We start from the raw sequence: 15,906 nt of genomic DNA on the forward strand, positions 1-15,906 counted from the left end.
TACAGGAGTTTTACAACGAAGACCAGGTAGTCAGAACATTATAAGATTACTTGTTAACTGAAGAAAACCAGGTATCTCAGGTGAAAGAATTTAGCTCTTTTCTGTGTATGGGAGGGAGAAAACATTTGGGCTCATTGAATTCATTCCTTTGACAAGCATATAGCTATCTGGGGCCATTATCCTGTCCTTTCTTATTCTAAGTCCCCTCAGTGCACCATTGTGAGTAGCTGCAGAGGCTGGGCTGCAGGCTTCTTCACTGGGGGGTAGTGGCAGCTGCTGACGATTTGATGGTTTCAGCATTCTTTGTTTACTGATATGGTTGCTGTATTTTTCATTCACAAGATTAACTGGAAAGAAACAACTAGACGATAATTTGATCACAGTTGTGTTAAGTGTTCCTAAGATAAAATACAGAGGTCCGTGAGAGCATAGTGGGCAGACCTAACCCAGGTTGAGGAAATGTTTCCACCGAAATCCAAAGGATAAGTAGGTGTTAGCCTGGCAAAGTAGAGGGGAAAGTGTTTCAAGCAGAGGTAATATCCTGTGTTAAGGCCCCGAGGCCCTTGGGAAGATCTGGTCCCTTAAATGGACTGAAGGAAAGTTTGGTTTAAAAATGATTAAAGATCTCTTAGGGGAGAGAAGCCTAAAATGGGGCTTTAGAGATAGTACAGATTTATGAATTACGGATTTTGTCTTAAAAGCAATGGTAAACTATTATAAGGGCTTAAAGCAAATATGGCAGCATCGAGGAATGGGCAGGAATATAACTCCTTAAATTTATCTCCATTTTTAAAAGTCCGATATGCAAATTGACCTCAATCGTATGTAAAGTGTAATTAGGGCATCCTCAGACAATGTTTTTATTCATTGAACTGTACTATCAGTTTTATTACACAGTGCTAATTTAGGTCCTATCCTTCTTTCTTCCCCTTTACTAAGAATCTCCTATATAAAAGTTCTAACTACAGAGAGGTTTTGTGGTGCTTTTTGTATATTAGAAAGATTCCTGGAACTACCAAATGGAGAATAGACTGTAGGATGCAAGAGAAGATGTGTGGAGCCTAGTAGAAGGCTTTTGAAAACACAACAGATGATGGTAGTTCAAACTCAAGACTGCACAGTGAGAGTGGAGAGCATAGCTCCAAGATATATTTAGGTAGACTCTATAGTCTTGGGATGATTTAACAGTGGAAGTTAACAGTTCCAGGGTTTCTGGTTGGGGCAAATGGAGAGGTGGCAGTGCTGTCAATGGGAGGGATTTGTGAGAAGTGCAAATTTAGAGAACAGTGTGACTTAAATTTTATGAGTCCTCCTGGTGGAAATGACAAGTTAGCAAAGATCTAGAACAGGAGATTAGAAATAAATCTGGAGGTCAGTGGTGATAGCTGCTAACTGAAACTTCAGAAGATGAAATAGTCCAAGGATATTGTGACATGAGAAAAGAATGCTTAGGACTGAGCTTTGAGGAGCACTGGTACTTACAGATTAGGGTAAGGGAAGAGAATCCAAAAAAACACTGAGAAAGAGTATAAAGCTGGAAAAGCAAGCTACTGTATTGTAGATGCCTAGATGTTTTGATGTCACTTGACAATGCCAGATATTGCCTAGAGAACAAGCTAAAGACTGAAGTGTTTACTCAATTTAATGACATGGATGTCACTGGTGACAGAAGCTGTAGTGGGTTAGGAGAATAAATAGGAGGTAAGGAAATGGAAAAATGGGATAACACTTCAGAAGTCTGACTAGGAAGCAGAGACAGGACTGCAGTTGGAGAGAAGTATGAGGGCCGGATTTCTTTTAATGATAGGAATGGCATGTTCAACAGCCCATGCAAAGGGTCAATGGAGAAAAAAATTTAACTACAGATCAAGTAACAATAGTTCATGAGAGTGAGAAGGCATGGTATTCAAGCACATGTTCAGTAACTGATCTTTAGTAGGAAGAGAGATACTTCCCACACAGGAAGAGGAGGGGTGAAGTGCATGCAGATGCATTTTTGTACACATGTCTGGTGGCTTTTTTTTTTTTCCTGTGAAGCACATCATCAGTTAGGGGATAAAGGGGCACACGGAGTGGAGAGGGTTTGAAATAGTTAAACAGGAGAATGAAGAAACACAAAGATTATTGGCAGCACTGACAGCCAGGGGCTGGCTATGACTGCAGTAGCACAAACCTACCAGAAACATGACCTCCAGCTGTCTGGATGCAGCAGCAGCATCAGGTTCATCCAGGGCTGGCATTCTGCCAGGCTGACACAATACATCTGCTAATATTTAGTCAGCCAAGGACCACCAGACTCAAGCCTGCAGTCTGACAAAATATTTGACTTGTAAACAAGGAAGCACACTCCAGAGAAACACGAAGTGTGCTTTCCACAGGGGGAGGAGGGCACCACCTTTGTAAGGTTTGGGTTCCTGCTGAAGAATTCTGAGGAAGTTCTAAGGGAAGAGAGTCCAGTTCTGGGACTGGATGCAGTTTCTGCAGCAGAATTAGAAGCAGGGATTAACTAGGGACTGGGTGCTATCATGAGGTGAGGGCAGTTTAGCAACTGGGATCCCCAGTAAAAGATGGGTAAGGACAGCAAAGCAGGTCTGGAGGCATCATTGGTAACAAAGCAGTGGTCACACAAAGAGGGGATCATGATGGCACTTTATAGCCACATGACCTTCGGGGAAAATGTTTCCTATTAAATTTGCAGCTGGCTTTATCTGTCTGTCCTCCCAGCCCAGTTAACAGGCAGGGCTACTTTCTTTTCCAGTTTGAGCTGATTTCCAGTCCTTCAGTCTTGGACAGGTTTTTACTCTTCCATACCAAGCATCCTCTCTCAATAAATGTAAGATTAAAAAAAAATTAAAACTTAATCCATGCCCTCTTGTCCTCCCTATAAATAAGATTGAGTGAAATACGTAACCATAGAATTGCCCCTCCTTTCTGACAGCATCCAGGCTAAAGTGAACCTCCAGTTTTTTAGACCCTCTCCCAAGTTATGTAATCAAAGCCCAAATCCTGTAATAGTTTCTTTCTAACACCCTCTTATGGACATACCCAACAGTCCCCCATGGTGTATATTCTGCCTCACACCTCACGTACCTCACCCAACATATTCCGGTACAGATGTGGTCCTGGTAGTCTGGCTGAGGGTCTGAGTCAATGACACGACTGCCGGGCTCAGACTAGTACTTGCACTGTGTTACCAGGCACAAGACTGACATTCGCTGCAACCTTTGTTTCCTTGCTCACTGAAGACCTGTACTAATAATCCCTCTGACAAAAGGCTGACTGGCCCATGTTTCTGTTGAAGCTAGGGCAACCCTAAGGCCAACAGCTGTGGCACAAGACCAACTCTTGCTTTCAGTACATACTGCTGCAGTTTTAAAACACATCTACACAATCCTTGAAGGGCTTTACAGCAACCCACTTACAACCAAGAGACTCTAGTGGAAGTAACGCTGTGTGCAGCTTCCAAATGCAGCTTCTTCCTGGGTCTTCTGCAATGCCCTCTCTCAAAATCCAGCTGACACGTTGTGAGAATCCAAGCCATATAGACAAGCCATGTGTAGGTGGTTCTGGTCAAATGATGGCTTCAAGTCTTCTCAGCCCAGTCACCAGCCATGTGAGTAGGAGTAAAGATAACTCTAGATGATTCCAGCTGTTGGCTGTTCAAGCCACCCTGAGGCTCAAACGCTGAAGGGTGGAGAAAAGCCAACTCTATTGTGCTCCTGTCCAAATTCCTGAGCCAGAGTATAACAGAATGCTTACTGTTTGAGCACGCTTACTCTGGGTGGTTACTTCACTAGCACTAGTAAACTGGAACATATACTGATCCTGTTCATAGCTGTTGTGAGTATAGCAGTAGTTGGTGACAATGAGCTAGTAGATAAAACTGGGTGGTTATTTTACAGAGAAATTGCTAGAATTTAAGTATATTCAGTTAGCATATACTTGGCTGGGTCTAATGGCTGGCCCCTTCCTTCCACCCCCTTCCTGAGATTACAGTGAGCAGAGTCTTTGGAGAACTGCAGATTAAGGCAACAGCCACCATGTTAGGAGCCATTTTGAAAAAAAGAATTCTGACTATTACAAGTTGCAAAAACCCCAATTACATATGTATTTCCCTTCTTTACAACAAGGATACTAAAAGTTTTGTTTTATATTTGCTAGTTTTTCCAAGTAGATGTATTTGTCATTGAAATTCTTATTCAACAGACATTGAATAGTTTCTTCTACTCTAGCATAGCTTCTCTGGTTTCAGTCTTACAAAATAACTTTATGGTGTCATGTAAAAAAGTCCAACAGAAATTCTTTAAAATACCAGGATACCACTCCAAAAACTTAAGAGGAAACAAAACTATTTAAATTTTATTTTCAAAGTCTAACTTTAATCCAGACTGAAACAAACAAGCAGAAAAGTGAGAAAGCTAACTGTATTAGCAGACACAAATGTACCAAATGTAAAACAGTGGGTTATTAACAGAACTATTTACATGCATATTTACAAGCAATCCTTTTGTACATTAAGTTTTAGTTAGTTGGAAAAAGATTTGACATTAGGTAAAAATATTACTCAGGGCTGAGGTGGTACCACATTATTGTATAAGTATTAGAAAAGTGATTCTCAAGGTGTATCAATTATAAAGCAGATGAAAACTTGAGTGACAAAGATCTAGTAAAATTCTCTAGTAAAAAAGTCAATGCAACTCAAGCTATAAAACGAAAGTGAGAAAGTTATATAAATAAAGCAGAATAGTGTTCTAGGCTTTAAGGTAATGAGGTTAAGTGAAAAAACCAAACAATTCTAGAATTGCAATAAATCCTCAGTGAAGAATCATGGTTTAGTTGGGAGTTCTAAGGTTTTTTTTTTAATGCCGTTTTTAAAAGCCCTTGGTATCAAACAGCATCTGGATATGTAAATCAGTTGTTAACGATATATTCTAAGACTTCAGTGCTAAAGATATTCATGATAGCAATTCATATTTGAAACTCAATTCATTGAAACACTATAAACGTAAAACTAAATGAAAGCTATAATACTCATATCTAAAAAAAGAATGCTACATTTTGCAGTAATATGTATTTCCAGGCTAGGACTTTACCTCAAGAAAAGTAGAATTTAAAGGATAAGCTTCTAACCCAGCTAGCAAAATTTATTTTCAACATCTCATTTATTTCAAAATCAATTTTATTGCAGCCCAAAACAGTGGAATTAACTGTACATAATAAACTATTATATATATATACACATTTTAAGTTATAGGGAATAAAGTTTATTTTGGCAGAGTGTTAAACAAAATTAAAGTTGCATACATTAGTAACATAACTCAACATCCTTAATTTGGTATAAGTGTGACACATTTTCTTGCTTTCCTGTGTTCTGCTAAATCACCATAACCTAAACTGCTTTATAAAACTGATACGCTGAAATTTAATTTTATTGTTTTCGCTTACGCTCTGATTCCAAACAAAACTTTTCATAAGCTTCTTCTATCTCTGGGTCCATCTCATCATCAATATCATCCAAATATCTGTGAAAGAAGCAAAGATGTAATGTTTTACAATTCAGAAAATGTCTAAGATGCTAAGCCACAAAGCATGGTGTGTGTCTCCCCACCCCCATAACCCTTTCCACCTACATATGTGACAAAACTATCTTGCCAATCCTACCAACTGCTGATAGGTCTTTTTCTCTTTGTTCCTGTCCCATTTCTAGTGCAGGGCATGTGTTGAAATGCCACAAGTTCATTAGGGCAAAGAAAATATAACGCTTACCAAGCAAAACCTTACAGGATAACCTGAAATTCAATGCCAAGGACAACTTCAATTTCCAATGGTACACTCAGCAGGGTTGAACTTTCCTAACTGTGCTTGGAAGCACTGCCCTGTATTTTTTTCTTCTATTAAAACTAGTATATAAAGGTATAGCAACATTAGAAAATCTTACACTGATATAATTAAAATGTCACTAGTTGGAGACAGAATGTGGTTCTTTTTTTTTTTTTTTTAAACCTACAGCACACACTTATGAAGACTAGAATCTAAGTAGCCTGTCCAAATTCACATGAATTCTTAACAGAACTGGGACTAAACCTCAAAAGTTCTTGGCCCTTCCATATACAAAATGTAGCACAATCTAATGATAAATGAGTAATATTACAAAGAATGGCAGGTGACGAGACTAATTTACATATTCCTATCAGCCCAAATATTTTTATATAGTTTTGTTTTCATTTTAACTCCTTTAACAACTAAGATTTGAGCTTTTTACTTGTACCAGAAGGCTGTTCCAAGTATTTATGTATCTCATTTAGTTCTCAAAAAAATTCGAGGGGTACTACTATTCCTATTTAATAGATGGAGAAACAGGCACAGAACTTGCCCAAGATATTACAGTATTTGAGCCACTTATTTAAAGTGTTAGGCATAATAAAAGTACCTTATTTTATAAAAACTCATAGCTTCAATATGCTCCATTAGTAGTTTTTAACTCCAACTATATATAAATTTTCAGAATCATAGTGTTTCCTAATATGATTTTCTGAAATTTTTGGTAAATAACTACTACTCATATACCACTATAACACCATCAAATAAGAATGCACACTCATCATCTTTTCTTTTCTAAACTCCTAAACTCTGGCCACAAATTTCACAATGAAAGTAGCTAACGAGAACTTACGGATCACCAGCCCCCGATAAATCTGTTCCATTTTCTTCATAATCTGGAAAAAAGTCTTCTCTTTCAAGTAGCTCTTGATATTTCTCTTGGTAATCTAAAAAAATAAATAAATTTTAATGCTGAAAAAAATTCATATGAAATGGCCACTAAAATTTTTTTTATGTTATGAGTCTGAGTAGATCCAATGTTTCATTAGCAGCCAGGTTCTGATTACATATTTAGGGATTGCTTTTACAAAATTTACATTCTAATTGGCTTGCTTTATCTCCCCCACCATCACATACTCATGAATTATACACTGACCCTTTAACAACATGGGGGTTAGGGCGACTGACCCTCCATACAACTGAAAATCCGTGTTTCACTTACTCAGCCCTCCTTATGTGCAGTTCCTCTATCTGTGGATTCAACTAACCCCATGTGGTACTGTAGTACAACTAACCCCATGTATACTGTAGAAAAAATTCACATATAAATAGACCTGTGCGGTTCAAATATGTTGTTCTGGGTCAAGTGTCCATTTAATATTCCTCTAAATATAGGTTGGAAATCAAAGCCACTATGAATATACCAGAGTACACTTCACAGCCAATGTGTATGCTGTTTATAATTTCTACTGCTGCTTTCCATCAGACCAAGTATTGTCCTAACTTGTTGGGGAAGAACATGTTTCTTCCATACTACTGTTTTTCCTTCACGAGGAGGGATTTCAATCAAACCTCCTAGTTTCTGGCTCCCCCATTACTCCTAAGAGATACAGTGAGCTATTCGGCTACCAGATAAGAGCCATCATTGGTCCAAGTTTCTCAAGCAGAGGAGGCTAACCTAGCAAATGTTTCGAGCACAGGGGATTTTCTTTCCTTCCCTCTCCGCAGAGACAGCTGGAAGGTAGCTACCTGATAAATGTTTCAGCAACATCAGCTCTCCCTTGGATGGGCTCTTCTACAGCAAACAGGTGATATTACAGCTCTCCACCTGCCAACTGACTTAGGCAGTGTTACTGAGTATCTTTTAAGATTGGTATGTGTGTATGGAGTCCTTACCTCTGAATAATAAAATGGGTCAGTATATATTAAAAGTAGTTACCTACAATTAGTTTCTTGGGAATAACAGCTACCTCAAATTTCAAGAGGATAATATAATTAAATTAAACAGAGTAGAGACCATGTTTTTCCAAGATTGTTACTCTCCATAAAAATAATTCCACCCTAAAGGCTTGGCGATATTTTGACATCCAATCTTGGCAATTTGAAGTTTAACTATAAAACCTTCCAAACCTTCCTGCCACAAATGCTCAAGGCACAGATAAGACATTCTTTTAAATGTACAAACGAGTTTAAAAAAAAAGTCACTAGATGACATAACTGAAAGCCATACATAACTACTACAGCTGGGAGGCTAGTAGACCACGGGGTCTTAAGTAACAAAGGGGCTTGGATTTTAAAACCCAAAGGTCAGAAAGCAAAGTCTTGGGCCCGTGTGAAACAAGGAGACGGAATTCATGCCCCACATCCATCTCACCCACACAAACCTGGGACATTCAGAGGGCTAGTATCTCAAGCAAAAGGTAGATCAAGAAAAAACAAGGAGGATACAACTCAGTCACAGAGTGCGTGCTTAGCAAGCACAATGTCCTGGGTTCAATCCCCAGTATTTTTGTTAAAAAATAAACCTAGGGGGAGGGTATAGCACAGTGGTAGAGCATGTGCTTAGCATGTACAAGGTCCTGGGTTCAATTCCCAAGACCTCCATTTAAAAATAAATAAATAAACCTAACTGCCCCCCGCCTCAAAAACCCTAAATACCCCGCCCCACCACCACCACCACAAAAAAAGTGTGTAAGGAAAAAAAACAAACAATACCCCGAGGTGGCAAAGGCAGATGGCAAAGAAGCCTGGACGTGTCCGCCTGGGTTTGGAGCGAGGACAGAAGTGCTCTAAAGAAACTGGTTCCCCAGAGAATTTGTAACAATGGACCTGCACTTCAAATTTCTGTCTATATAAAGAATCCTCATGACAAGAAAACAGAAACTTTTTCCAAGCCAGTGTTACTCCTGTGGCTCCTGACACAAGCAAATATAAACCCCATTTTGGATAGACATTCCTATAATCCAAGCCACAAGGAGTTTTCACAAAGAAAAACAGGCAGTTAAAACACTGGAGCAGTCATAAAAGGCCACGTTAACTTCAAATGGTTTAGAAAAACGTGAGCATGGAGAGAACAGTGATAAATGGAGTAAGCTGGATAAATGGATAAATGTTAACAAAAGGTACATCTGAGTAAAAGGCAGATGGATGTTCTTCGTACAGTTTTTACTTCTGTAACTTTACCATAAGTTTGAAATTACTTCAAAAAAAATTTAAGACACTTAAATATGATTCCAAAAAAAGATCACAACATAAAGAAACAATTTTGTGTATAATTAGAAATAACAGCAGAGTTAGAATTAAGAGAACAAAAATATGAAACAAAAACAAGCATGTTTAGAATGAGAAAAAAGGGACTTGAAACTTTAAGATCAAGATACTTTGAACAAAATGCAGAAACAATTCAAATTGAAAGCCAAACTGGATTTCTATAAACAAAACAGTCACTAGAAAGAAAAAGATTAGACAAAGATGAACAAAAAACCAAAATGAATCACAGTAACTTCAAAGAATAAGGGAAGAAGGAAAATTTGTCTTACTGAAATCTTAGTGTCTGGTAAGGTAAGAATAATTAAGAATGTGGTATTGGTGTCGAGACAGATAAAAAGATCCATCTGCACAGACACAGGAATAAGACAAATTTATAGGAAGTTACATAGTACACAACAGAGGGACATTTTATCCAAGAAAGGAAGGAAGACCTGTTGCAAAGACAAGTGACTATGGAATATTTAGTTTCTACCATATCCCACATATAAAAACTAGCCAGATAGAGTAAAGATCTAAATATAAAAAGCAACGAAGTTTAGAAGAAAATAGAATTTGATCATAGTAAGGGAACAGTCACAGAGCACAAACAAGACAGATACATTTAGTTTGCATTAACACTCAAGGCTTCTACGTGTCAGGAAATAAAATGGAAAGACAGCACATACTGGGATAAACTGAGGATCACCTTCTAGATCAAGTAAGTCATTACAAATCAAGAAGACAAATGATCCAATAGAAATATAGGCAAGGGATGCAAACAGGTGATTCTCAAAGGAAAAAAATCAGGAAGTCAATAGAAACATGAAAAGAAATTCACTATCACTAGTCAGGAAATAAAAGTTTACAATTTCATACAAACAGACTGACAAAAAAATAGGTCTGGTTCATGTAAGTGTTGCCAACAACAGAAAACAGGAACCTTCACAAGCTGCTGGTGGGAATATTAAGTGGTATAATCATGCTGGAAAGCAGTTCAGCAACACATAATGAAGCTGAAGATGCACAAAGCCTATAATGTAATAATTCTATTTCCTTACTCCAAAGAAACTCCTGCATGTGCACAAAGATTCTTAAAGATGTTTGCACAGCACTGTGAGTATTAACAAGTGTGAACTACCTGACCACCCATAAATGTAGGTACCTATAAATTGTGGTTTACTCTGAGTAAGACACCATTTTGCATTTAAAATGAATCAACTAAAGCTATGTATGCATCAACATGGATAAATATCAAAATATTGAATAAAAAGTAAGTGGCAAAAAACATGTGCACAGTAACGTATCACAGAGGTTAGTTCTGTGTATAATACCTATTGTTTACAGACATATGGAAGTAAAAATGACAGCACAATGACACCAACTTCAGGATGGTAATTACCTCTGGGAGGGAAGCGATGGAAGGACTCAGTTAAGGATCAGTTAAGAACAGAGAATGGTTTAATGTTATCTACAGGGTTTTATTTCTTTGAAAAGACCCAAAGCGTATATTGATATGGAAAAATGAAATTGGTTTATTCTTGACAGTAAATCAATAGGCCAGTTTTCTGTGGTTCTTAAATTTTTTTTTAATGTTTCATAATTTTAAATTGAAAAGTTAAGCAGTCCTTCTTTCCACCTCCTTTGTGCTAGAGACATACAACAGGCAGTGTCCACTATCTAGAGGAAACAAACAGAAAAATTCTGACAAGCTGGCTATAATTTTGTACCAAGTGGGAAAATTTGCTCACACTGCAGTTCTATTTATCACAACTAAAGCAATCATTCTGTAAGTGATCCTTTTCTGGAAGGCGAAGGCTGCAGAGATTTAGATTTTAATTAATTTTTGACCAAGTATTAATAAAATCCATTAGTATCTGTAAGTATTAACCAACACCAATAAAAGCCGCTGACTATACAGCACACTGTGCTTCCTCCTCTTCCCTTCTAACCACCTGAAAGTTTGAGTTTAAAAACAAAATATTAGAGGAAATATAAAAATGCTTTCTTTTAATTGAGGAATTCTTCCAATCCTTCACTGTTAGGGTGACAAGACACTACACTGACTCAGATGTTCCATTTGAAACAGTTCTAAGTGGTAACTGAAGGACTATTCTCAGTGAGACAAATCTTTACCCTAAATTTAAGAATGATGTGCACTCTTCAGAGAACTGCAACTTTGTGCCCGTGAGGGTATGGTTTTCTGTAGTTTACTATCTGACCAAAAAATGGAGGAAAATGACTGAGCCAACATACCTGGATCAGCTGCAGTGAAAGGAACACCATCAGATGTATAAAATGTCGGTTCATTCTAGGATCAGAGTGATAAAAATATGTAACCATTTCAGAGTTGACTTATTAAACCGCACTAAATAAAGCATGGCTGACGTCACTCATCTGCACCTGATAATACAAGAACAAGCAAAAAACTTCCTTCCGTTCAGAAATGAATTTTCATTTCATTGGGAAAGTCTACAGTCTTCAGATTTCTATTACGTCAAGTTCCTGTGGTTCTCATCCTGCTGTCTACTGCCTGTCAAACTCATGGTGACTTGCTGAGCTATGCATTGTGATTCAGTGTCAGCTGATTTTCAGTTGTGGTTCTCCACTCCCCACAGTATTTTATTTTAAGAATTTCCAAGACCGAGGTTGTAGGAGCATTCCTCCATAGTGGCTTTATGTTTGGTCCTATTGAGAGCTTCAGGACATCACTGGCCTGGGTAACTATTTTCTTAATTTACTTTTACTACCACATGCAAAGGAAAAGTTTGACACGGGCCTTTGATTATGAATTCTCTGGAAAAACTGCTTTGTGGAATCCCTACGCCCACCCAAGTCCAAGCCTTACTAATTTCCCTCACCACTGGATGGATCTTTCTCTAGTCCATCCTTTTTCACTGAGGAATTCATGTTTCTCCTCCTGTTGGCCTGGTCTGCTGGCTGTCATGTGACCCTAAGCCAGTGAAGAGTTATTAGGTATTAAGTTCTGAGAACAGCTTTATGTAACTTACATAGAAATTTCCAAAACTGAATTCAGGGCAACAGCAAAATTTAAAATGTAAAAACTGGCATACCATAAAATAATTAGGATCATTTTCAGGTGTTGCTTCTCTGTATGTTGAGGTTACATGGACTCTCCCCCAGTTACTTGACCGAAGTTCTACAAGCTTCAGGAGCATCTGTTTTACATCTCTGCAGACGAAAGTTGAAAATGAGTTAAAATGAGTGAGTACGTGCTGTCATGCTTTAAAATACTAGATGCCTAAAATTTTGTTTCAAGTTTAAACATGTATATCTAGTGCTTAGATTTTCTAGACATTTCCTATAATGTCTAGAAACAAATTTGCCTTTTTTTAAATTGCACATCACTCTTCTATTATACTGATTTGGAAAAAGATTTAGTACAGTTATGCTCAGTGAGTACTGGGCCAAGCCAATGGGAACATGATTTAGAAGTTAGGCACACTGAAACACACCTGGATGTGATGAAGAGGTATTCCACTGCCAGAAAACAAGACAGGGAGGGATTCTAAAACACACAACAGGATGAACTCCTACACCTTAGAGGTCAAGGAGCTTATACCATGTTGGTGTAAGGTAATGGCTTATTATCTGGCGACCACATGTGGGAATATTTCAACCATCACTAGAAACCCCAAAGGTTTTTTTTTCTTTTTTAATTATATATTTGTAAAAGTACATGCAACATGTAAACATTCAGGATTGATCCCAATCTTCTGGAGCCAGGGAGAACTATTTGCTTGAATCGCCACACAAGTTACTCATCTTCCACTGGAACGACTAGAGCCCATCCTGAGTCAGTCACCTGAACACAGAATACTACAGAACTGAACAGAAATAGACTCTCTAGCCTCTCCTCAATGGTCATGTCTCACTATGGTTCCTCCGTATCCCCTACTCAAGCAGATCTTTAGTAATAAAACATAAGCAAACCCCCCTGAGTTACTGCCTCTCTAACCTCTTTGACAAGTCTTCCTTTGGCTTTGGACTGAGGACCATGCCCCAGAGGTGCCATTCTGACTAGATTATAAGAAGGGGTGCAAGAGAAAAAATGGCTAATACGAAATCGGGAGCCACCAGACCCCATCTGCAGCTCCAAATTAAGATGCCTACAGATGTGGTCAGTGTGACATGTGGAGGGAAAAAGTGCAGAGGAATGGGATCGGAGTTGCCTGCTGCTCGCCCTCACTTCTTAGTCTTGCTCTGGGCAGCCACAGCCTCCGTGGAATTATGCATGGTCTCCTCATTCCCTAGGAACTGCTTGATGGGCTTCAAACTCTTCCAGTTCATAGACAATGGGAATGCCAGGTAGCAGGCTCAACTCCAGGACAGCCTCTTCAGAGAGACCCTCCAGATGCTTGACAATACCCTCAGAAGGCTGTTGCCATGAGCTACAGCAATCAGTGCCATTTTCCCTTCCTTTATCTGGGGAACAGCTTCTTTCCAAAAGGACAGAGCTTTAGCAACAGTATCCTTTAAGACTCTTATAGGAGGGTAGCTGATCTTCAGTGAGGTCTGCAATCCTCACTGCTGTTGCTGTGGAAGGAATAACTGGGCTCCACTGGAGATAGTGCAACTTTAAAGAAGCCCCTCCAAATCTTTACCAGGGCCTTGCTCTGCATGGCAGCAGTTTCTGCTTTACTGAGGCCAGTCAGACCCCTGTAGTGCCGCTCATTGAGGTGCCAAGTTCTCACCATTGGCGGCCACATTTGGTCAATGGCATCCAGCATTTTCCAGAGGGTCCGAATTGTTCTCTTCTGCACTGAAGTGTAGCAGATGTCAAACTCATAGCATCTCTCAGAACCTGCACATGCCCTGCCCAGCTCAGATCGACACTGGACCACCCACTGAAGCAGCTTCCAGGTTCCAAGTGCTGTGTGCCAGATCAGCACCAGCCTGCAGGTGGCCATGGCGGCGGCTTGAGGTGCTGTGTAGACTGGGGCTCACCAAGATTCTGGAGTCACAGCCAGGTCCCAGGGTCCCACCTATGTACTCGCACCCCACTGCCCAGCTCTTGCCGCCTTTCTTTTTTTTAAACAGCCTTGAAATTTGTTCCATGTAACTCTGACTATATATTGTTCTTAAGGCAGTGTGATCCTGCAAACATTTTTATACTCCAACTGGACTTAACAGTATCTTTACCCAAATATTTACTCAAAGTCTGAATCATTTTATTTTTCAGTGGACTCTTATTACTATAGGAATATCTTAACTTTTTCAATTTATAAAGGTAATAAAAGAAAAAATGGCTAGGTAAGCAGAAGCCATAGGTAAAATATTTCTGTAGGTCTACAAAGATTAATTATTCTGATGAGTATAGCATATTAAAAACAACCTCCAAAGAAAAAAGCAAGGAATTGAGATTTACTGGCTATCTACATTAGCTCTTTTCCTACCTGCTGCAATTTGCATCCAGGACAACATTTTCAATTCTCTGAATAATTTCTTCCATATCAGTCTTTCCTTTTTCCTTCCAGGCATCCTCTAAAACAGAGCCTGTCAACTAAAAAAAGCAATTATCAGTGAAATAAAGCATTCAATAAAGTATAGAAATTCTAAAAAGATATTAGTAGCAGTTCAAGTATTCTTAGAACAAGAGGAATTTAGCAAGTAAAATATTCCCAATTATTCTCTACCATCTAATATTTAGGGATCGCTATACTTCATTTTTCTCAACTGGGAGAAACTAAAAGGAGTTGAACCATAGCAGAACTTTAATTATAGGTTTTATGTGCCAGTGACTATATCGTATATTTGCTGTATGACTAAGATGGGCTACAAAATTTTAATCAACATATCACTTTTTGAAATATGAAACATGCAATAAGTAATAGAAGCTTTGAATTAAAAAAAACAAACTTCAAATTTTATGAAAAAAAGATGAGTTAAGGATATAAATACAGGTAATTCACAGAAACTGAAAAAATGGCTAATCAACATGAAAAAAGGCTTAAATTCACTAGTAATCAGGAAACTGTAAATTAAAATAAGCTTTTTGTTTCTACTCATCACCTATGACAAAATAAAACCGAGGGTTGATTATATCCATCACTGATAAAGACATGGGGAGAGAGGTGTGTACTCATTCACTGTTGGTTTGGCATTTGGAAGGGAAATTTGGCATTACTTATCAAAATTAAGGTATACATGCTCACTGAGCCACCAAAATCTATGTTTAGGAATTTAAGTCACAAAAACAACTACATATATAAAGACATGATGAAAGATTACTGACAAGTGCTATTAGTGGCTAAGCTGAAAATAACTCAATAGTTCAATGACAGAATCGAAAAAACATGTGCATACATAAATGGAATACTGGGAAGTTATGGAAGAGGGAAGCAAATCTATATCCCATGTAAAGATCCAAGATCTTCATTAGGTGATAAAAAAGCAAGCCGCAACAGAGTTAAGATCTTACTTATGGGGGCACATATACTGACGGGAAAGGAAAGGGAATTTACAGATGGGGTGAAGGACTTCCACTTTACACTTCTAAATTTTGCTTCTTATATTAAACAGTAAGTTACATTGCTTTTCCAATATTTAAATTCAAGAGTGAAGTTAAATGTCAATATTTAACTTTAGTAACTTAAGCTTGAATTCTTTTGTGTACTATACAACTTTCCTTCCTTTAAGTTATACACTAAAAGGGATGAAAGTTACATTTTAATAAAAAAATTAAAACCTACCTTCAATAATTTTACTGCACAAATTAAGTTGTCATCCATAGGATTACAAAAGAGGGCATTTAGCAATTCCCGAAGACCAACCTGAAGAATGTCTGCTCTTGTAACCTGTCCATTTGTTCCTTTGATC

At 38.2% G+C, this 15,906-nt stretch overlaps 1 protein-coding gene and 1 pseudogene across 3 annotated transcripts in view; both read right to left on the reverse strand.

The window, feature by feature from the left end:
* Window positions 1-4,332: 4,332 nt before the first annotated feature.
* PAIP1 (poly(A) binding protein interacting protein 1) overlaps window positions 4,333-15,906 on the reverse strand; it is a 29,251-nt gene continuing 17,677 nt past the window's right edge. For all 3 annotated transcript variants that reach the window (XM_074357799.1, XM_074357786.1, XM_074357795.1), the window contains exons 6-11: window positions 15,780-15,905; window positions 14,484-14,590; window positions 12,141-12,258; window positions 11,323-11,377; window positions 6,674-6,767; window positions 4,333-5,522 (exon numbers count right to left, since the gene is read on the reverse strand). In XM_074357799.1, coding sequence (XP_074213900.1) covers window positions 5,429-5,522; window positions 6,674-6,767; window positions 11,323-11,377; window positions 12,141-12,258; window positions 14,484-14,590; window positions 15,780-15,905 — 594 coding nt within the window. In that variant the 3' untranslated portion in view covers window positions 4,333-5,428. The remainder of the gene's footprint in view (window positions 5,523-6,673; window positions 6,768-11,322; window positions 11,378-12,140; window positions 12,259-14,483; window positions 14,591-15,779; window position 15,906) is intronic.
* Window positions 12,890-14,475, reverse strand: LOC123620040 (phosphoglycerate mutase 1-like; annotated as a pseudogene).

The sequence above is a fragment of the Camelus bactrianus genome, chromosome 3 (genome assembly GCF_048773025.1).
Source record: "Camelus bactrianus isolate YW-2024 breed Bactrian camel chromosome 3, ASM4877302v1, whole genome shotgun sequence".
Taxonomy (NCBI): Eukaryota; Metazoa; Chordata; class Mammalia; order Artiodactyla; family Camelidae; genus Camelus; species Camelus bactrianus.